This window comes from Natator depressus, chromosome 5 (assembly GCF_965152275.1).
Source record: "Natator depressus isolate rNatDep1 chromosome 5, rNatDep2.hap1, whole genome shotgun sequence".
Lineage (NCBI taxonomy): Eukaryota > Metazoa > Chordata > Testudines > Cheloniidae > Natator > Natator depressus.
The window spans coordinates 96,165,343-96,189,454 of NC_134238.1; the positions used below are offsets into that span (position 1 = coordinate 96,165,343).

General features: G+C 40.2%; 1 protein-coding gene across 1 annotated transcript in view; it reads right to left on the reverse strand.

Annotated features, from left to right (window-relative positions):
- TMC1 (transmembrane channel like 1) overlaps nt 1-24,112 on the reverse strand; it is a 79,297-nt gene that overhangs the window by 11,505 nt on the left and 43,680 nt on the right. Inside the window, exons 8-14 of the mRNA XM_074953791.1 lie at nt 22,242-22,340; nt 17,144-17,286; nt 13,421-13,565; nt 11,088-11,282; nt 5,403-5,582; nt 4,526-4,678; nt 2,837-2,965 (exon numbers count right to left, since the gene is read on the reverse strand). Of these exons, the coding sequence (XP_074809892.1) occupies nt 2,837-2,965; nt 4,526-4,678; nt 5,403-5,582; nt 11,088-11,282; nt 13,421-13,565; nt 17,144-17,286; nt 22,242-22,340 (1,044 nt within the window). The remainder of the gene's footprint in view (nt 1-2,836; nt 2,966-4,525; nt 4,679-5,402; nt 5,583-11,087; nt 11,283-13,420; nt 13,566-17,143; nt 17,287-22,241; nt 22,341-24,112) is intronic.

Sequence of the window (24,112 nt, forward strand, 5' to 3'; positions counted from 1 at the left end):
AAAGTGTAGCTGTGCATGGCAGGCCTGCTCAAGTGTAAAAGGTATGAGACAAGGTATTGCTCTTTTAGTCCACACTTAATTAGAGCTCTTGATCATCCAGCCTATGCTTTATTGATGTATTTGTTATTCTTTTAACATACAAGAAGGTAGCTAAAAGCAATGGGGAAGCAAAAATTAGGCAGTGGTATGAAATACTAACTGGAGAAACTGAAAAGCTAAATGGCTGAATAGATCTCCTGCTTCAAAAGTAAAAACTAGAAACTAAGACCAGCCTGTTTAATACTTTAAATCCAAGTGAGTAAAGCAGTGTCTATACTATTCTGAGGGCTAAATGACATCTTTTATGAGTCAGGAAAAGAGGGAGGAGGAGCATGCCCAAAGTAGCTGGGTCAAGAGGCATGATCTCTTAGTCGGGTGCAATGGCTCCAGGGCAGTAGGTGGAGCACAATGAGCAACAGGACTTGTTTCAAGTTGAGGGCCCATTCAGCAATGTACTGAAGCACACACCATTTTTAAGTGTGAGTAGCCCGTTGACTTTAGTAAGATTATTCCCATGCTTAAAGTCATAGTTTGGCCTAAGCCTATATCACCTCATTGACACTTGTTCTTAAACAGTACCTGTAACATCTTTCCCAGGAATCCGGGACAGTATTATATTTTGGGGTAATGATGATGATCTAACAAGTGACATTTCTTACTGTTTGCATTTGGCCAGGCTTTAGAAACCACCAGGAAGCAAATTGGCATTTTTTTTTCATCTTTTTTCTAAAGCCAACAACATTCCCTGCAGAGAATAATAAAGGAGTTTCTGCCACTCTGGTTCAGGGACTGTGATTATCATCCATCCAGTAAGATTTATAGTACATGTGCTCCCATGGCCTTTGGTACAAGCAATATGCAGATGATACTCAGTTCTATATCTCCTTCACGTCAAACTCTGGCACCTCCACCTTTCCCAGGGCTTCAGCGAGATAAGCACCTACGTGAAGAGCAGCTGGCTGCTCTTAACACTGGGCAAATTAGAGGAGCAGTTTGTAGGAAGAGGGAAACAGGCCAAATCTATAACATCACTCTGAATGGACGGCATCTGCTCTCCAATTATTAGAGTGGCATGAAGGCTTGGAGTCATTCTGGACTTTTCAGTGCTCCTGAATCCCCTAATAGCCATAGTACCCCAAAACGCCTGTTGCTACCGTTGGCCAGTGAGGAGGCTGTGCCCCTTTCTGTCCGATGTAAGTTTGGCCACAATGATTCATGCGTTCCTCACCTCTGGGCTCAATGGCTGTGGTAAAGCCATTTACCACAATGGCTGTGGTAAATCTGAAGACTGACGAAGCTCCGGCTGGTCCAACATGCAGCAGCCCATCTACTAAGTAGCACAGAGCAATGAGAGTACATCATTCCAGAGCTTCACATGGCACACTGACTCCCTGTCCAACACTGAGTTTCATTTATGTGCCTGGCTTTGACATTACAGAGACTGTACCTGGTTATCTCAGGAACTGCCTTTTTCTTGAGACCAACCACAATAGCTCCATTTGTCAGGGGGGTGTTGGTGTTAACAGAGCTAAGGCTGAAACTTGCCACAACAGAGTACTTTCTCACTGGCTGGCTCATAGCTATGGAACTCTTCCACCAGAAACCAGAATGGCAAGCATCCTAATCACCTTGCACTAGCTGTCCCTGAGTAATAACCCGACTGAATGGCTCAGTGTCATTTTGTCCCCTGAAGATAGCTCCTAATATAAGTAATAATAAATCCATGCATACTTTCATGGCATAATACGAGGAGAGAGGGATGGATGAGAAACAAAAGGAGATTACAGTTTTACACACTGCATTCTATTTACTGTGTTGGTGTTAAATATTACCAGGATGGGTGCATTAGAAATACCAAGAAATTAACTGTGTAAGGGAACTCTGTTTACACTTAAAACTTTTCTACACTATGAGTCCTTTACCGGTATAGCTATCCCTGTATACTCTAACCGCAAAAGCACTCCTAGTGTTAGCACAGCTTATATCAGCAAAACTATGCTTTACCAGTATACCCCTTCCCTGAATAAAGCAAGCTATGTTGGTAAAAGCACCGTTTTGTTGGTATAACTGTATCTACACTAGGGGCTTTTGCAGGCATATCTAGTCAGACAGGGTTCACAGCTCCGACAAACATAGCTGTGCCAGAAGAAGTCTTTAGTGTAGACATAGACTTAAGTTTACATCAAGTTCAATTCTGAATGCTTTCTATTGTTGGATAGTGAAACCAGGAAAGAACTGGCCTTAGAAAACATTATACAGACTAAGGATGAAATCATTGCTCCATGGAAGTCCATGGGATTTTACAAAAGACTTAAATGAAGCCACAGGCTTTCATTCTAGATATTCCGAATACACCTGTCACCAAACAAATTGAGTCACTGATTAAATCAGGTGAATGTTATATGATCGTGATTAATCTTAGTTAAAACAGTGTTCCAGCTAAAACAATTTCTAGTGTATCTAAAACCAGTTCTTTGATGCTTTTCCCCCATCCCACTGGCTGGCTTAGTCATAAAAGAAACCATTTAAAGCCTGATCTACAGCTCACAGAAGCCTTTCCAGTGACTTCAGTAGGATATAGATTAGATCCTTTAAAATGGAAATGTGTATAAACAAAGCAAAGTAGCAAGAGAGACAAAAAGAGAGGAGAAAAGATAATATTTAATGTTGTTCAGGGATTTTGAAGATGATGGGTCTTGTCTTCCCTAAACTTGGGATGCTCAAGATTAAAATACAAATTACTACCAACATGTCAAGTGATAATCTGACAATGGAATTGAGAGAGAGAGATACTTACAAATCCATACTCCAAGTCCCAGCACCAGCAGTAATTGAAAAACCTGACAAAGACAGCTCTCAGGAAATCCCCAATTATAATTGTGATGTATGTTGTCATAGTGTCAGAGATTGTCAGTCGCACAAATTCCTGTTGATGCAATGTTTTCTTTTAAGAGAAAGTTTAGGCTAGTAATAAATAAATAATACTGGGAGACATCCCCAGATGTGTTCAGCACATTTTAGAAGAGAGGGGAACTTTCTGCCCCTTTACTACCCTTACTGATCCCTGGGGATTGCCAGGGGCCAAATTGGCCCCCAGCATGTTAAAGCTGTACTGCTGTAACATGCTGGGACTGCTGTAACATGGTGAATAACAGCCTGCTAAGTGACCACTACCAACTGGGACTGCCAGAGTGTAATCCAGTCCCATAGATGATATCCTAAGTCCCCTTTTTACCCCTGACACTAAGCATTCGAACATGTAGGGTGGAACATCCTCTCTTTCCTCCCCCCAGTTCCCACAGGAGTTGGAGAGGGAGGAAGATGGAAAATCTCAACATAAAAGTTGCTCCCTGCCCACATCCCTCTGGGAGGCCCCAGTAGATGCTTCACCACTTATCAGGCCTCACCCCAGACCTACTCTTCCCTCAATTTTGGGTCCTATTATTGTGGTTTCCAGAAAGTCAGTCACTGTCACTGATTGGTCTCAAGCGCTGCTGAATTAAAACCTTTGTTCCTCTGAGGCACACAACAGATTGAGTTCCACAGCTTGTAATTCTGCACCAGTGCGTCCAGCAGAGAGTCTGCTAAACTGTTAGCATCTTCCAGGTTAGCTGCCCCCAACTGGTGACATCTCCACTGGGCTTTCTGAAAGGACTGTAAGATTTCCCAGTGAAGATCCTGATCTCCAGATGGGGAAATTGGCAGTGTGACTGGAGCATCAAAAGCTAGGATTCAATGGAGGATTTGGTCTCAGAGAGAGGAAAAAGGTGGAAGTTAAGAGAGAGAGGATAAGACTTGGTCAAAAGGAGGAAAACAGGCTGCGGGGAGATCACAGAAGCCACATAGAACATGGATACTGAAGATGAATATGTATGTTCAACAGAATCAAACAGAACTGCTAGGTACACCCATCACTAAACTGCGCTGCCTGAAACTGCCCACAGTCTTAAATTGCAGCAATTGCACCTGTTCCATAAAATATGGAGAAATAACTTCTTAAACGCAGTGATGGCTATTCACGATTTTGTAAGACTTGTCTTGTTGAATTACACATTTTGTATCTTTCGGCACACTAATTTTGCTGTCACAAATTGGTCTTGGGTGATCAGAATTCCAATCAAAATGGTGCCAGTCATCTTCCACATGGTAAATTCATCACCTTTCATGAGTGCTAAATATGCTGTATAAGAAAGAGAGAAGGCCAAGAGGATAGAAAAACAGAGGAGAAAAGAAATGTTTCCAGTCACCATTACAAGCTATAGTCAATGTGTGAGGGCAACGGGAACAGTGAGGGCCTCAGAGGATTCAAAAAAGGAATAAGCATTTCTCTGCCCATTAGCTAAGGAGTGACATGGGACCCTGTCTTCCCCCGATCCCCAGGTCTTTTCCTACTTTAGGGAAATGCCAGGTGACAACAGAAACAAAGAGTGGTGCTGATGTAAAATCCTCTGAGAGATTCACTATTATCCTAAATGAATTGCATTACCTGCCCTACCATTGTTTCCCAACATGGCCCTCTAGGGATGTCTGCAGGATCCACCTGTACTGGAGGAGCAGTGGCATTTTCTGATATCGTACCATTGTAGAGGCTGGCTTCCCATATTGTCATGTTATACTTCACTATCTTCTCTTCTTCCAGCTGGAAAAAGAAATCCCAAATGTGTTTTTACTAAACAGCAGATCAGCTGTGTGAACTTAACTCAGTGGTTCTCAATCTTTCCCATTCCTAGACCTTCCCAACACCCTAGAAGTTCCCTCCCTTTAACTGGAAGGGAACAACATGGGCATGGTGGAGTGGTCGCTGCTAGAGCTGGTGGTGGGGAGGTGCGGAAAAGTTACCTATCCTGTGAATTTCTTTGAGATTTTGAAAAAAAAAAATCCTGAATCACGATGAAAAGTAAAGATCTTGGGGAAACAATTGCAAAATAAAAATGAAAAATAATTAGGTTTGCATCAATCAAAATGTTTGTTTTGATTTTGACCATTTCTTTAAATTTTTGACTATAACTAGCTTAATGTTCTTAACATAAAGTCAGTTCAAATGAGAGATTTGTGTTCTGAAAATGTCAAAATGAAATATTTTGACAATTTCAGAATTTTTTTTTCAATTTTTTTTTTTTAGTTGAGGAAATTTTTAAACCAACTCTTTTTCCAATAAGTTTCAGGTTCAACAAATCAGCATTTTTCTGATGAAAAAACTTTTTTAATTGAAAAATTCCTGCCCAGCTGCAGTCACAACCTCTTAACACCTGTTTGGTCTCCCTGTAGGTCACAGTCCCATCTTGTGAAACCTTGACTTCAGCCATTAGAAGTTTTTAAAAAAACACATTCAATGGTGATGGAAGACTTCCTGGTTAGCTTGCCTTGAGATTGATCTCATCCATCAGGGCAATGATGAATGTGTATAGATTGCCCAAGAAGAGAGCAAAGATGCGCCCCAATTGCCATCTCAGAGCTATTCGAGGGTGGTAATTTTCCAGAGAACTGATTACATCAAATAAAGTCGGACAGAACATTCCCAAGAGAGACATGACCATGTTCACCTGCAAAGAATCACACAAGAAAAAGTTAGAGATGAGTCCTGGGATTTTGCTCTTCCCCTGCCATTTTAGCTGGCATTTCACCCAGTGCATAAACAAAACTTATTGTGGGAGTTCACATACGATGTTTATATGGGGGATGAAGGTGGGGAAAAATCAGCTGTAATCTACTGTAAATGGATAATTGAGGAACTTTTCTTAATATCTGTTTTTAAAGTTCTTTTTAACCACTAGCACTGAAAGGGATAATAAAACATTAGTTACTTTATTCTAAATGGCACCTATTTTCAGGCCTAATTCTGTATCAGATCTGAGGGATTTTCCCATTTTCAATAATTTTTCATGTTACATCCACCCCTCTTGTGTGTTCAGGTGAATAGATTGCCAAAGGGATCTGGGTTTAAACAAAATGAGGTATTTTTAGAACAATGCACCACTAACTCAGTATCTGGACCTTTATATAGCCCTTAAATTATCTGTAATTGATTGTCCACATTGCAGGTGCAAATCCAGTCTGTCCTCTCCTTTCTACCTTTTGTGATTAGCTTTCTGTAACTGTATTAACTTATCTATATAACTGTATGGAAGTGTATTGTGTTGAATGATCCTAGAGCATAAAGCTATCTGTTAATAATTTTGAAACTCGGTATGGATTCTACATTCCACAAACTAAATCTAATTCCAGTTGGACTCATAAGGAGTTGGTTGCTGGAGTGTAGGTGAAGTAGATTTTTGTTCTTTTGTTTGGTTTTTCCCACATATCTTGGGAATTCCCTGAAATTTAACCTCTTCTGTACCTACCTTTCCAAAACTTAAACAAAATATAATAAATTTACAACATCCTAATAACAAAGGGTAGAAAGCTGAGGTTACACTTCTGTTTTCACACGTAATGTGACACCAGAAAGGGACTATGCAGGCAAGAAAAATTACCCTCTGGCATTTGCAACTACAGAGCATTGGTGTCTCGTAGAGTTTCATCAATGAGAAATAAGAAATAAATGGCATTTCTATTTGCTGCTTTTCTATTTTTTTTATTTTAATGAGTGCTAATTACTGGATTTTCATATTTATAGACAACCAGTAGCATATTCTGTATGGGGCTTGTAGCACAATGTAAACTCTATGAATAGCTGGAGCTTTTATGATGATAGAATTTCAAAACTGTTTAATTAAAGGTGTTTAATTATCGCTATTTAAATAACTAATTCTAGCATAAAGAAATCACATTTACTTGTTAAAACTGAACAAACAATAAGTATGTAGCTGCCATCCCTTGCAGTTTCTGGCTTTATAATTGAAGAAGGCGAAATCTATTTACCACTGTATGCTATTTATTTAACAGATGATGGTTCTTAGGTGCTTACCTATTTGGTATAGCTAAATTTGATAGAAATCCTGAACATTTGTTCTTATCATTTTACATTATTGTGAGGTGTCCTTACTGTTTATTGGTGATGTTGCTATTGAACAAAACAGGCATGTTGATAATAATAGACTGTCTAAGAGAATCTCAGAAGTGCTTAAGAAACTTTACACTCCTCTGAGTCAGTACAGAATCAATGAACTAATCTCTACAGATAGAGAAACACATGCAAACACAGGTGATAGGTAGATTGGAATTACCATATTGGATCAGACTTGTGGCCAGTCTTGTCCAGCATCCTGTCTCTGACAGTGTCCAGCACCTGATGCTCCAAAGGGGGGTGTAAGCAACTCCCCAATAGGCAGTTAAAGGATAATCTGGCACCCAATGGAATCTCATTGTAACCACTAATAATCTGAGGTTGGTTTAAACCCTAAAGTATGAGGATTTATATCCCTTCCAAAATTCTTCCCTCTTTTTAATGTTTATTATCATAACTGTGTACTCTTGTTAATCACATAGATGTCCAGTCCCTCTTTTTAAATCATGCTAAATCTGACCTCAATATCATTCTGTGGCAATAAATTCCAAAGTCCAATTATGTGTTTTATGTGAAAAAGTATTTCCTTCTGTCAGTTTTAATTTACCACCTTTCAATTCCATTGACTGTTCCTTTGTTTCTCTATTATGAGACAGGGTAAACAAACAGAAGTTTCTGAACTTCCTTCTCTCTACCATTCATTATTTTAAATACTTTTATCATGTCCCCATTTATTAACCTCTTTTCTAACGTAAAATATCCCATTCTTTTCTATCTCTTTGCATGTCAGTGTTTTTCCATGCCCCTAGTCATTCTTGTTTCCTGTCTCTGAACCCCCTCTTATTCTGCAATATCATTCTAGCTAATTGCAACCATCAATGAAAAACAGCCATTTGTGGGATGGAAGGTGTAAGTCATAAAACAATACACAGCAACACTATGACTATTTAAGTCAGAAAGTGAAGAATATGGTGTGCAATTGAAAATGCAAAAAGAGATTTAGGTAGGCAGAATGTAATTGTTCACCAAAAATTTTTCTTTAAAAAAGCCCTCTCTAGCTGTCTGGAAAATGCCAACCTTTTCAAGTAAATGTCTTTGAATTTTTTTCACTTTTTTTATTGAAATTCATAATTTCATTGAAAACTTTCTTCAAAAACTCAAATTCAGTTACATCTAATATACGTGTCTGGAGGGAGCAATGCTTCACCCTGCACATTTGCTCTGCTTCAGGGTCAGACACTGGGGCAGATTCTCCCATATTGTTCACACCAATATTACATTGGGGTAACTGCAGTAGTTTAAGTGGAATTACACTGGCATAACAAGAATGTAATGTAGTGGGAAATCAGGTGCTCCATTCCTAGAGGTGCATGTGCACTAGTGAATTAACCCTGATACCCACCCTATCCAATATTCAGCTTCTCCATAACTGCTGGATTTTTGCCAATCACTAAAAATCTGCAAGGAGCAGGAAGTGACCTAGAAAAGTAATGTCCACCTATAGAGCTGGGAGTAAAGGTACATATGGAACAATAATCACCAGGTACCCACTAACTAATGTGCAAATTGTAGCTCCGAACACATCCTTTCCCCTCGCTGAGAAGTCAACTATTCTGGAGAGCAACCCTTTCCAGGGCACTCTGAGGGCTAGAAAATAACAGCTGCACAAGCAGCTCTGATTTTCCCGCTGCTAAGTGAGGTTATGAATCTTGTAAGTAGTGCTGTAACGGCGGTGAAGTCTAAACACAAGCCCCCAGCATCGTAAATCATGCCAGCAATGAATACTGAATGCTGATCGCTTACTGTTTAAATTATAAGTTTAAGAATAAACTGTTTAGTAAATATAAATCACTCTTTCCATTCTTGCTGAATGCAATAGTAATAGCCTTGTCTAATATTCCCTACTACTGAAGGCAGTAATAAAGGTCTACTTTCCATGTAAATATTGTATCAAGTTTTTAAAAATTAATTAGGAGGAAGATTTATATTTTATAGTAGCAAAACCTTGAGATGTCTAGAATGAAAACTGAACATTGACTTAACGATACCTTAAATATAAATGCAGTGATCTACTCTATCTGCACTGCTGGTAGCTCTTAAATAAGTTGGAAGGTATTTTTTTTGCAAAAATCCATTGTGTTTGAGCTTGCAAGATCTTAAATGTAAAATCTGTTTTTTGCTGCTGGAAAGACTTTTAATATAACAAGACCTCCTTCTCTTTCAAGTGTTATTACTGACTCTGTTTTGGCTGAATCAGTCTGTCTTTCCACATGTTCTTTATGCTTTTATTATATGCCTTTTGTTAAGTAGCTTTATTGCTTAGGTAGTATGGACACTCTGCAAATACTTAAGATAAAGACAAACCGATAGAGAGAATTTATGGATGTGAATTTTCCTCCCATTACCTATTTTCTACCAAATTATATATTATTATTTTATGTAGGGCTTTGCATCAGTAGATAGCCAAGCATTTAACAAAGGAGGTAAGGATTATCATCCCCATTTTACCAATGGGGAAACTGAGGCACAAAGCAGTAAAATAATTTACCCACATCTCCCAGCAAGCCACTGACAGGAGTAGATCACAAGTCAACTGAATTTCAGTCCAGTGCACTATTCACTAGGCAACATTGTCTCCCACCACAAATCAATGTCTACTTTTTTTCTTTTCCAAAGAATGGGCTAGATTCTCAGTTGTGCATAATCCAATTGCTACAGCCCATAAAAGGAGCCAATTGTGATCTCACTACTTCTGAGGACAGTTCTGCACTGGGCCTGGCTTGTGCCAGTGGAGAATAGCAGAAGCACAGTAATACTCGGCCATGCCCTACCCCCACTTTGCTGGGGGCTGCCAGGATGGATGGCATAGTTACTGGTTCTGCCCAGCTGGGGACCCATTGTACCAGGGAATCTTTGTACCCTTTGGCCTCTCTGTACCACCAGACTGGTGTCAAAAGGTTGGATTGCAAGACAGAATCTGGCCCACCCTTTTTTTACAAGGAAAGTGATGAGTATTGTATATCACTGTGCCTAATACAGCGTCTTGTTCGTCACTCCTTAATCACCCCTTGCTCTGAAAATTCTCCCAATGGAGTCAGTGAGAGGTTTACTGTAATGAGGTACTGAACCTTCTTAATAAATCATAGTTTACAATTCCTTGCTAGGTCAGGTGCTGTTGTGTGAATGTGACCTGTGAGTTAAGCCAGGCAACATTATATAGCGTAAACGCTATAGAGCACCAACTGATGTTCTTCCCTTTTTTTGGCAGAACAAAATTTTTGCCTCAGCTACCTGTAACAAAATATGTTATTTTAATCTCACATATACCAGTGTAAATCAGGAGTAACAGTAAAGACAGTGGAGTTACACCAATATAGAATCAGTGTAAGCAAGAGGGCAATCAGGCCCAAATTTTATTTGGTCTGTACTGTGGGGGAGTGCGCTCCATTTGTTAGACCCAGACTTGTGTGTGTGTGTTTGTGAATGTTATAAATCATGTTTAACCAAAGACTTAATGGATCTCTTCTATGTCCTGTGATTTATGTGATTTATGACTTGTGTGTGTGTGTTTGTGAATGTTACAAATCATGTTTAACCAAAGACTTAATGGATCTCTTCTATGTCCTGTGATTTATGTGATTTATGACTTCTCTTTTTGCTTGTATTTACCTGCATGAACCAATAACAAAGGCTTAAAACAGAAATGTTAGTATTAATATTCAACCCCATCCATCTTTCTGGCTAACCCGCACAATGCCATTAACAGGCTGTATTAATAAAGTAGGTGAGGCCCTGTCACTAGTTGCTTTGAATGTGTACAAGAAATTAGACAGGTTTAGGCATGGAGGAGTTTATAGTCAGAGCTGGAATTGAAGTGGGGGAGCTCGGTGTGAAAAGCCATTTTAAAAAGGAAAACAAAACATGACTGTCTTAATGAATATGGGAAACAGAGAAAAAAAAGGGAAATCCCTTGTTACACATTTACCATCCAAGCCCTAATTAGAAGACTACCAGAAAAAAAGCACCATGGAGAGCAGAGAAAGAGAGAGAGAGACCTGTGGCTTCAAACCACATCTATTTCATAAAATGTGCTGGGACTAACTTCATTTCTCTCCCACCAGCCATAGTTATCCAGGCCCTCCAGGGCAAACTTCTGGGATCTCCTCACAACAAAATAGATGAGGTAACCACTCCCGGCCAGTGTGCACAGGGCCAGGAAGTTAGCAAGAACTCTCAGGAATCGGGTTAGGTGAATGTTTTCTTCTTTTCGGTTCTCCTGCTCCTCCACAATAGCTTCCTGCACTTATTGGAAACAAAAGTGTAGCTGTAAGTGAGTAGCATGAAAAGCATCAGGCTCTGTATTGTCTGTGCAGCTGCTAAATAACAGAGTCTTTTTAAATGAGTTGTGATGAATGGACTTTACTCCTGGGCATCAGGTTTCTTAAGAAGGTGACATTGTATCAAAATCTCCATTGGAGCTCTGGGGCATTGCTGGATTTGGCTTGCATGGGTATCATCAGGCTCATTTTCTATGGTTTTGTCCCCATTGAGTTTCATTTTGAGATTCTCTTACACCTGAACTCACGTGCCAAAGCTGTAATTCAAAACAAAGCCAGCGCTGACTATGAATTCACAAGGTGCTGCGAGTTTGGAGACCCAGAAGGATAAGTGTATGACCAGTTGTCAGAAATCTTTTTGTTAAGGAACTGGGAAACTTGAAAAATGTGTCTCTCCAGAGACAGCAAGGTTTCATTTTGAGGGTCTGCAATTCAGGGGGACTGAAAAGGGTCTCTGTAAAGGAACCCAAGACTAGACCAAGGCTGGATGATTTCAGATTTTGAAATGAAACATTTGCACAACATTACTCTGTGTAGAGTGCAGATGAATTTCAGGGCTCTTGAGTAACTAACCCTACCCCCATCCCTTCCTAGCTTCAGCAGCAGAAAGAGCTCAGACTGTCACCAAGATGTTCTTGTGGAGGGAGAGTTTATTTACAGCTTCTTACTTTACTGTACATAAATGTATCAATCGCCCAGTAGGGCAGCTGGATTATTGCCTTCTAATAACTCTGTGTGGCTCTGCTTTCTTTACTCCACTTTTGTCTATTACATAAGGAAAACGAGAGAGCAGAAATTCTTGGGGGAGTTCTGACCCCTTTGAAGTCAATGGCAAAAGTCCTATTGAGCTCAGTGAGGCCAGGAATTCACCCTTTGACTGTTCAGTTCCCAGCCTGTTTATAGAAATGAAGGTAGGATGGTTGCATCATGGGATATCCATCAAGAACTTTACTCTCGCTCTCTCTCAAGTGATTTTCATTCTTTTCATGCCGGTTCCTGGCTGCCCCCGTGTAGGTGTAGGAGAATGTGAGGCGAGGACACAGGCAGACCTTCACAGCCCTCTAGCCCCCGTGGGAATCTGCACAAAGAGCCACTGTTGCTTGAGCTCCTTGGGCCTTATTCTCCACGCACAGGATCTGAGTAACTTCCAGTGAATTTAGTTGCATGGGGGAGAGATGCCCTTTATGCATAAGGTGGAGGGGATTATTAGCACCCTGGACAGTACTCCAGAAAGCACAGAGGGTGTGGCTGGCTGAGAAGTGTGGAATTAGTGGAGCTCTTGTCCCTCCAATTCCTTAACACAGCCCTAGCCTCCTGCACTCTCCACACCAGCAATGGAGGAGAGTGCATGTTGCATCTCCAAAATGAAGTGCATGGTAGAAGCGGTTCCTGAATTCACTCCCCCTAGTGTCTTAAGGTGCCTGCCTCAGCACTCCACAGGCAGAGTGGCTCCAGCCAATGCGGCTGTTGCACTACCCCCCCACACCCATGAGCACACCAGAGATTACTGAAGTCCACGAGACAGCCCTAAGTCTAGAGTCCAGTCAGTGAATGTGCTGTATTGCACAGGGAACTGGGCTGTGTTTCCCTGTTCACTTGAAAATAAAACGTTTGTTGTTGTGAGAAAACACAAAGTGACCTTTTTTTTCTTCCTGAGATGAAGGTGTGGTGTCAAACTTCTGAATCAATTTTTTTTGACATGCCAAATGGACCCTTGTGACATTGCTGTCTAATGGTATCTCTTCAGAGCAGCAAGAGAATATGATGATGTCAGTGCTGCAAAATGTCACCAGCATTTTTCAAACAAAACATTTTTTTTAAAATAAAAGCACCATAGAAACTGGAAGCGAGGAACAGTGAGGAGGAGAAGAAGGAAAACATGTTTTGCACAGGAATCATTTTGCAAGTACGTGTACAGCAATCCCACAGCACACAGCCATTGCTACCAGTACTGCTTCCCTGCAGTCCGAGAAGGAAAGAGCCTGGATACCACAGTTCCACTCTCATGCTGGTTTAACAGTGATATATTTCCACTGACCGACTGACTTTGGTGTGAAGGGAGAATCAGGTTCCCACTCTCTAGTGAGCTATATCTTACCTTAAAGCTCGTTGTGATTGAGGCAAACTTATTATCTGCTGTTTCAGGATTGCCGATCAGGTAATCCCAGCTAGTGAACATTTTCCAGCTGAAATTAAAACTTGTATCATCCCCACCACCTTCCTCATTTGCATTCCTTGCCATTCTGTAAAGGCCAAAAAGATGCACAAAGAACCCGGGGTTAGAAGGAAGCAGCTGGCTCTGTTAAGTGATTTAGATTTTCAAATGTTCCTACTAATGTCATAGAATATCATGCCGTGTCATCCCGAATCCAAGAAATGCACTCCAATCCCATGATGATGAAGAAATGATGGATAGATCATATCCAGTGGAGTCAATTCATTTTCTCACCATAGAATTTCTTATTTGTTTCTTCAATAGCACATTGGAGAAATTCAGTTGGATGAGAAACTCAGCAGGAAACAAAATATCAAGAGGGAGGGATTAAGTTATCTTAAACCGAAACCTATAGAACACACTACAATGCTGCTGATCAGATCCTAGGTGTGACAAAGAGAAAAATAAATTCTAATAACTAGCCAGGAAAAAAATCTGGTTGCACCGAATAAACAAATCACAAATGCTGCTTTCTTTTATACTGCTAGTCTGTGATGTGCGTATAACTGGATTTATAATAGCATCCACCAATATCAAATTGTTTCTTAAGTGGTTTGACTTCACCTTGGACTGTTAACTTCCCTATTTCAAGGTATTATCAGCCTTTTAATGTTGATGGTCAGGTTGCTGTATATTTTATTACTTAATTCAGATCATTAAGCACAAGGAAGGGATACATTACTAGGGAATGATAAATTTAGCCTTGAATACTTTCATTAATTTCATGCTCAGGGAAAACCATTTCTATTTTAAGGTTATGCTTTGGAGCAGAATCATATTATTAATAATAAACAATGTGAACCACAAAACTCCTAAGATGCACAAGAAAGCATATATGCATTAACCCAGGCTAATTGTGTCTGCTATACAGCATTCCTGCTTTCTCATCCGTGGGGACGGAGTTGTCTCTGGCAGCTGAGCTGTTGTGGAGTTGATACTGCGGGTGGGAGTGGTGGAAGATACTAATAGCACAAAGGGCTTCTGAATGGGCCTTGTGAAGCTTCTGCCCTGCTGCTTCTCTGAGACGTTGTGGGAGGATTCATTCTCCCCAGTTCCCAAAAAGAAAGTTGGTGAACAACTCAGTGTATGGGGTGTATGTAGGATGGAAGGATTTGGTCCAACATGCAGTTGGCCAATGTACCATGGGAATTTGGATACTAAAATGCATATTTTGTGTGTGCAATTACTGTTTTGTATCTATATGCATTATATTACATGTGAGTCCAGGCAGCTAATTTTGAGTCTGTTACCATATATGTATCTGAGGCACAGATTTCTCAGTGTACTGTCTCTGCTAGTCATCTGAAGTTGCATGAAAATAACCTGCTGTGAATACCTCTTCTGACACCTCTTGTCCTCATCATCCCCTTCTCCTTTGGAAATCATCTGGGAAAATACTCTCCAGTATTATGTTCCACAAGCATTTAAAGAATATAGAAACACTGCATGGTCATTATTAAAGCAAGCAGCAACTAGATAGTGGATATATATACCCACTGTTTACCATTACAGAGAAGAAAAAGAGGAATGAGGGAAGGCACAAGAGTCTCCACAAATCCAACAGCTTCCTTGTGTCAATTTCTTGAATCTATCATACCTACCTTTCTGTAATTTGATTCCTGACCATCCAATCCAGATGGAGCCATTCTTGTATGGAGACAGGGGGGCCCAGAGAGTAACATGGAGCTTCTGGGCCTGGGTGAATGCCCAGACTCTACTCGGATGCCCCAAGAACTGCAAAGAATGCCTATGGATTTCAGAATAGTTGTAGGTATGGGCAGCCATATCTCCTGCCCACTCCTTGGACGGGCAAATCTGGCCCCAACTGCATGATGCACTGGAAACTCCTTAAGAGTTTGAAACTAAAATTATCTTAAATATGTGAATTCTGCAACCTTAAGGCTGTGGATTTTTCCACTTAGTGTTGGGCTGGTGAGTGAAGGAGTTGCTGTTTTGTGCCCTAACTCAAAATGGTTTCTATAAACTTAATAGTCAACTCCTCTTTCTCTCTTGTCTGCCCTCAACCACCAGCAAAAACAACAACAACCCTAATGACACTAGGTTTTAATTTCTGTTCTTATTGTATTGCAATGAAAAAATGGCCTTAAACAAAAGATTATATAGGGTTACCTAAATGTGGATCAGCACTAGTATCTGTGTCCAGATGGAAATTTAGCACATATGGTTTATGCTTCTCCAAGGATATTCCCTTTGTTTTGTCCTCAGAGATTCTGTGTTATAAGGATTCTTTTTTCTGATTGACAGCCACTCAAATATAATTCCCTGAGAGGATTCAGTGAGAAGAATCTTCTAATCTTCAGGGATATACCATCAAAGAAACATTTTTAAAGGCTGTTCTAGGTCAAAAACTATGCCTGCTGCATCAAAGTGTTTTGTTCTTTCTCCACACACACACATTATTTTAAACAAAAAGAATAAGGCCATTTTTTTTGTTTGTTTGGGAATGCTGCTTACCTTATCTAAGAAACCATGTATTGTTTGAGTTAATCTAGTGTTTGTGAAAGTGAAAAACAAACAGCCTGATACAGCACATGAAGGATGTGTGTGAGTTTCTACTGCCCAGCTGTACTAGAGCACCGGATAATCCTGACTTGCGATGGTCTGACTTTTCCGATCCTGAGCTTGTTCTAAAGAAACACTTCAGTATGCTTGTTCAGTTATTGATCTTTCTTATGTTAAGGGGTTTTCTAGTGTGATCAAATAGGTACTATGGACCAAATCACCACTGGCATACCACCAATGGAGTAGCCCCAGTTTATACCAGTAATGAATTTGGCCCTAAAATAAGACAACCAAACTCATTTTCACTCTGGATCTAAGCCAGGATTTAAACCCAGAATTCCAGAGGTGGAAGTGTACTAGTGTTTAGTGCACCAACCTATCTAGCCTCTCTTTCCTTTTGTCCACTTACCCATATTCTTCCTACTCTTTTTAGTATTGTGCTCTAAATATAATTTAATGGAGAAAGCACAACTGGAGACTACTTTGTCTGCCATAGGACACTAATACTTTACCATGACCAATGGCATTAATTCTGCTACACCACTGTGCAAATGTGAACTAACCACTATAGTCTTGCTGAGAATCATTTACTGCTCACTGTGACTTATACAGCTGAATTTTTGGTCAGGTGTTTTCCTCTTCTTCCTTTTTTCTTTTAATTTACTTCACACCAGGTATGATTAAAAGAGGAACAACTGCATGGCCTGGATGTTATCTGACATTGTGCTAGATGCAGACTATTATCAAAGGAGGGGTTGACAGCTTTGTTCCTTGCATTATACATTCATTTTACACCTTTAAGGTGCAGAGAGAAAGTGTTATGTTACTTCAGTAAAGATTTTTTTCCCCACCTCTGCCAGACTGAGACATGCTTTCTGGTACAAATAAATAAATACTGGCCTAAGAAATTATAAAATGGCTTTAACATAGTCCAGCATTTCCTTGCAGCTTTGCCCCACCAAAGCTGCATCAGTCCTGCTGTTAAAACTGCTACATTATCATTTCTGATAGTGCATCCTTTGTGAAGAGAATTGCATTTATTTTAATTCATTCTTTACTTCCCTAAAGACAGAAGGAACTTACGTTCGGATGACTACCATGTAGCTATAGGCAATGGTCCCAACTCCCACAAGGAAATAGGAAAGAGGCATCCTGAACTTCAGCCATCCAATTGTTCTCTGGTTGTTGTAATAGCCATAAAAGAGCACAGAATACTGTGCAAGGCCCTGAAAAGTACATGGCAGGTAACAGCTTAGCTAGCCTGTTATATACATACATACACACACCACGTCATGAAACTTCACCAAAAGCAGTGAATACCAAAGAGACATTCATTTTTATGTCTTCATGACATCCTCAGACATCATTATGGTAAACCTGGCAGCGAGGGCCTGACTATTCTGTGAGAATTCAGAACAGCTCTATTTTGGAGCCTTTAAAGAAATCTTTTTCAGATCCTCATGTTGATTGTCAGGTCCATAACCTGTCAGGTATTTTATAGGTTGAACACTTCATCTATAACATAGCAGCTGAAAGCTTTTTCATCCAAGTGGTTTTTTGGTTGGTTCTATGTGTGTTTTAACAGAAAGTGGCTTTTCAACAAAACAGAAAGTTTGGTTACTTATATTCCATGTTCTTAAAATTTCCTCCAGTTCCAGTTTGGTATAAAATTCTTCACTTCTGTCCTAAAGTACTGGATAGTGTTGCTGTGTGCTGGTTAACAGTTGATAAATTTCATTCAGCAGATAGCTGGGTTTCATTGGATACTGAAATGATTCTTGTATCTACAGTTTATAAAACAAATTATTAGGTTGGTATTGAAAAATTTGCATTTCTTTAAAAAAATCATATGAATGAAGTTTCTATTGGCTTGAATTGTTGTTTTTTCAAAATAATTTAATTGCCAATTGCTGGAGTCTGAAAGTAATCAAGGTAGTTGGCTTAGCCTGATCAAAGACCATTTTGGTTCGAATAAGAACTTACCCCTGTAGGAGAGCAGTGTATTTAAACCACTTTGATGAACAGCATAGCACATGCAGAGCAGCAGCGAAGCTCCAAATGGGCCCAATTAACTCAAATCAAACACTAGAGTTCAGCATGCCAAAGTGTAATTTATCAGTATACTGCTGATGAATCTGAGAGGTGCTGATTATGAACTGACAGTGCTAATGCGGAGTTCTTTCGTCCTCCTAAATTAAAAGGTCCATTTACTTTCCTTCTGTTTAGCTGCTGGTATTTCCTAAAATTAATCCATTCATAGATTATAATGTCTATAGATGAACTTCCTTCTGTTTTGTGTAATCACAGACTATGCATTTGATTTATTGGAGCTTTTAAAATGTCTGAAATGAGTCACACACAGTCTTCAGAACCTCATTTGCAATTCTTGTGAACGTGAGAATGAAATATTAATATATGGTAACTAAAGGTAATATTCACAGATTTCTTGGTTTTGTAATCGACGTATCCCCTTATTTGTATTGGTATCAGAACAGCTATAGAGATATGCATGCAGGAGAGACAATATTAGGCATCTGATTCTAGGCTAAAGGAAATATTATTATTTATTTGTAGAGCACCAAAAGTGAGAAGAAAAGGAGTTCTTGTGGCACCTTAGAGACTAACAAATTTATTTGGGCATAAGCTTTCATGAGCTACAGCTCAGAAAGCTTATGCTCAAATAAATTTGTTAGTGTCTAAGGTGCCACAAGTACTCCTTTTCTTTTTGCGAATACAGACTAACACGGCTGCTACTCTGAAAAGTGAGAAGGTTTGTCTTGAGTTACTATACTTCTAATAAGAAATGGTTTAATTTCATGTAAGAATTTATGCTGGGCTTGGGTTGTCTAATCTGTAGTTGTACACAGCCTCATACATTTCCGGATGGCTGTTTAGATCACACTACATATTAAAATAGATTTAAAGTCACCATGCTCTGCTAAGTCAGTGTTGTCGTAGGTGTTTTAAAGCTTTTAGCTGAGCCCTACACTGTGAATAATTGAGAATGTTGTTTCCTGGGCTTTGCCCACTGTATTTAACTGTGAAGCCTGATATATTTTTAGCTGTGAAGCAATAGCCATAAATATAGGGTCTCCCTCTACACCCTTCCCACAGCCTAACACAAGACAGATAAGCATATTCTCTTTAGTTGCATGCATGATTATAATGAGCCTTGAGATTCTGATTGCTGTGGAGTAGGGTCTGATCTGTAGATTATATACAAATATAAAAAATTCAATTCAAGATTAAAATACAAAAGGCAACAGCAATTTAGCAATTTCTGCAGGATGAAAATAGCCACATTCCCATGGGTGAGCCGGACAGGCACAATTTCCTCCTAGACATGTTTTGCTAGACATGTTTTGTTTTATTATTTTTGAAAAATATTATTGGGAAATTACTCAGAATACAAAAAAAATGTTTGCTTAAATGTACACATTAGTTTATCATTTTATTTTGGATCTGAAAAAAATATTTTTGCCTCTAAAATTATCTCAGCTATATAGTCCCCACTCCCATCCTTGTCTGGATAAAGGTTTCATTGTCCCTTAGGAATGTTCTTTGGCCTATATTTCATTTGTCAAAGTTCTGTCTTCCTTACTACTTCTTGGGGTCCATGTCTTTCACTATCTCTTTCTTTGCTTTTATAGCCAACTCTTTTTCTCTACCTCCCATTTGCTTCTTTTGCTACCTGGTACTCTGCAGTTATCAAGCCTTCATTCTATTTGCTAATCTTTCTCTTTCAGAGAGGCCAGATTCCATTTCTTTCTCAGTTACTAGGAGCTTCCCTTCTCCTGCTGCCATCTCTTTTCTCTCAAGTGTTCTCTCTTTCACCTTCTCCATACAATTGTATAAACATCTCTTCCCCTTCTTCTAGGATCTACTATTCTTACAAGGGCCTCCATGTTGCTATAAGGCACACTTTTCTCCTCCAAGGTCCCTCTCTTCTGCAATACTTCTTTCTTTAAATAGGCCTCACCACTTGACTTCACTGCTGTGTCTCCTGCTACTACCATTCAACTATTGTCTCTCCTGATCATCCAAATAAAATGGAGTTCAACTCTGTTAATTACTGACATACATCAGTGATTGCAGAATGCTATTCAGTTGCTTCTTGTCATGGGCCAGACCCAAAAAAGAACATTGACCTCCTTTCATGGATCTAGAGAGGGGTCATCACTTTGGGACTAAAGGAAATCAGCTCATCTGGCCAGTTACCACTTTACATCAGGCAATGTGGAGAGAGCTAAATGTGTTACTTTGAACACTTTATTAAACTAAAATTTTAAAAATTCACTGGGTTTCAGTGAGTCAGCCTGGAAGTATTGCATTAAAAGTCAGGAAGTCAGCATACAGATCAATGCATCCAGTCTGGTATTATGTCTGTTTGCTGAGAGTTTAAAAACCCAACACTTCCTCCACAGGTGGCTTGCTACCAGGCTGAAACTGTCCAAAGAAGTAAACGAAAGGCCCAGAGTTCATTCCAGGCCAGTGGTGCAGCCCATCAGGATAATCTGATTGCGGGCCACGAGACATTTTGCTGACATTGACCGTCCACAGGCACAGGCCCCCGCAGCTCCCATTGGCCAGGATGGTGAACTGCGACCACTGGGAGGTGTGGGGGGTTGTGCCTGTAGATGGTCAATGTCAGCAAAATGTCTCATGGCCTGCAATCTGATTACCCTGATGGACTGCATGCAGCCAGCAGGCCACAGGTTGCCCACCACTGTTCCAGGCACTGTACCAGAGGAATAAGCCATGAGCCAGAGGTAAGGCTGGGACTGAAGTGGCACAAGGCAGGGGCCCCCTCTAGGCAGCCAGCACATGCTTGAAAGTGGGCAGTGCTTGATGGGAGGAATGGCCAAGGGCTGAGCTAATTCAGTGAATCCCTACCACAGCCTCTGTCTGCATGGCTCCTAGTATTGCTAGGAGAATGCTAGGAGATGCTTCAGAATTTACAGCTGCCCCCAGCTGGCAGAACTCCCTAGGGTGAGGGATGGAACACTGCCCACAGCCCTCATCACCCTTCCTGGCATCAGCAGTCCAAACCAAGCAGACTTTAACTCCTTCTTCCTCTGAGTAATTTTTAAAACTTTTCCTAGTGCTTATGAGTATGAAGAGAATGAACTGTTCTACTGAGTTTGCCATGTCTGGCTGTAAATTGTCCAAAGAAACAGAGTCCCAGTTTCACCTCCCACATATTCTATCATACCTACCTTTGCTGAAATCCATAACAAGTGTTTAAAGTTAAGCATGTTCATAAAGATTTGAAGGATTGAGGCCTAAATGTAGAAGGGAGATTGTACAGAAGCTTCAGTCAAAGTCACCCTTATCTGAATGCTGTTCCCATTAATCTGGAGAACGCCTATAACTGGATGATTCCACCTTTTTTGTTTGTACAAAATCCCTTACAATGACCTCTGCAGCTGCCTGACAGACAATGCGGAGACTTTCATTGCCTTACAACCATTTTCTGGACTCGTAATATGGAATTTATCCTCCATACAGTCATCTTAAATTTATTTCATGTTTACAAAAGTTTCCCCTGTGTGAAAGGTGGTGAAAATATTGTTTCAATAAATAAAAGTATTGTACGGTATTTAGAAGTCTACCTTCAGGCTTTCAGTTGAGGAGGTTCATCTCTTAGGGATACAATGAGCTTCAAAGAAACAATAAGGGATTCAGCCATCCATCCCACTACAGCTAAAATGTTTGCATATTTAAAAAACAGAATTTTGCTTCTAGTCTATCTTTTAAAAAAGGCCTAAAGTATTAGGTTTTGTCTTACATGGAACTTACACAGCATCACCAATTTGAAATCTAAATGCATATAATCACAGAGGGTCAAATTCATCCAGAGTCCAACTCTGCTGAAGCAAATGGAATTACCAGAGACTAAATCAGTCTAGACTCTTAGTCCCAAATTCCTCTCCTTTTTTATTCCTAAAGACACAGTAATGGACATGGAATATTCATACGTTCTGTTTTTAGATCAAGAAACATCTATACTCAGAATTAATGAAAAGAGGATTTGAATTGATTTCTATCCATTTGAATGATCTCCTGACAGTTCATATTAAACTACTGAAATTGAACAGTGAAGCACTGAGCACTGAAATCAAAGCCTTTTAGAGCCAAAAGAGTCATGATAATATGCAGTATTGCAATAATGCACACTTACACTAAAGTCCCATAAAGTTGCAAAATTCATAGCAGTTCTTTCTTCACCTCTCGGGACAGTTTTTCTAGGTAACGTGCCATATGGTTTCCCCATCAGTACCTGTAGCCAAAATACGATGAATGTAGATAACAGCTCAAAACACAACACCAACAACCAGAAGTATAAAATGCAGATGCAACCAACTGCACTGGAGATTTTGCTTTGTGTTCTCCTTAACTCCCTACTGATAGCAATCCACCTCTCCAAATCCCCTTCATGCCTTTTATCATGATTGATGCTATTACTGAAGTATTCCATGCCAATTTTTTATTAAATGGTAGTCTACTAAAAATCAATGGAATGTTAAGCTGTACCTCTTATATTCAGCAGCAATAAAGAGGTTAAAAATATTCATCAGATAAGTGAGTTCTTTCAGCGATGCAAATTCATTTTCTTGTGCTATTGCTTTGTTGCTTTTGTTAATAGAAAATATATTGGGTCATTACATGCATATAGTTTTCAGATGATGACAGCTAGGATTCTGAAAGTATCGGAGCCTCTGGTGAGATGTTTGCACAACCACTGAAAGTACTCGGCTAGATTCTACTCTCACTTGGGTCTTGATATTGTTGCACTGCAGTCACTGGCAGTTTTTCTCTTGACTTCAATGGGAACAGAACCAGGCTCTTAAGGTGGTGTAGATCCAAAGTAACTCAATTGGCTTCAATTACTCTACCCTAATGGAAGCAGAATTTGGTCCATCCATTAGAAAATATTTGGAAAATGTCATATCCTAAATAAATTTTGTGGGCTTGATGTTATCTGCTGCACTCACTTACATGTACACACTGGAAGTAAGTATAATCAAGAGGATATTCTCTATGGCAGAAATTTAGGGGCCAGCCCAAGACCTATGTACCACTTAAATTCCATTTAAGTCCTATTTTGAGCCCTGCTTAAGTCTTATACTCGTCCTTTGCATGGGATAATTTCAGTTTGGGTTGAATTCCACCTTACGGATGAGATTCTGTGCTGCATGTCTAAGGATATGTCTATACTTCGAGCTAGAGGTATAATTTCCAGCTTGAGGAGACATGTACCGCAGGCTAGCTCTGAGCAAGCTAGCACTCTAAAAATGGAGTCTAGCCATGGCAGCCTGAGCAGGGGGAGAGACTAGCTGCCCTGAGTACAATCCCATTCAAGATGTTAGGTACATATGTGGGCTGGCTAGCTGTGCCTGCTCCTTGCGCTGCTGTGGCTACGTCTTATTTTTAGCTCTTCATCACAGCTGGCATGGGATAAGTCTCTTCAAGCTGGAAATAATACCTCCAGCTCAAAGTGCAGACATACTATTAGAGGTGCAGCACAGAACTCACAGTCCAGGGGATGGGGGCTAAGGTAGCTTTAAACCACCTTTGTGCTCCCCACCCCTCTCCACTGCCAATCTTGTGCTGCTCCAGGTATAGAGTGGCGATGCCCCTGATGTAATTTAGACAGACTTCTTGGACTGCCCTAAGAGTCGCAGCACTGCCTGGAATATCCCCAGCACTGGAAGATGCAGCCCTGCTCCGCACACTTGTCTCACGCTCAGCCCTGCTCTGCCATGTCCCCCTCCCCCCCATGCCAGGGAGTGTTAAGTTCTTGGGAGGCAGCCTTATAGCTGTCTTCTGCAATGCCTGTGCCAGGAATGCGCCCCTGGGCAGAACCAGGGCATTTAGGTCTGTTTTACACCATTCTGTCTCTTTTCATGGCTTAAAGGAGCTGGAGCATTGGTAGGGATCTTGCCCTAAGTGTTCTAGTAACAAAGGTAAAAGTTTTAAGCAACATTTCTCAGTGACATTTTATTCTCTTATAGAAATAAGAAATGCAATTTAAAAAAATCCCAAATCACC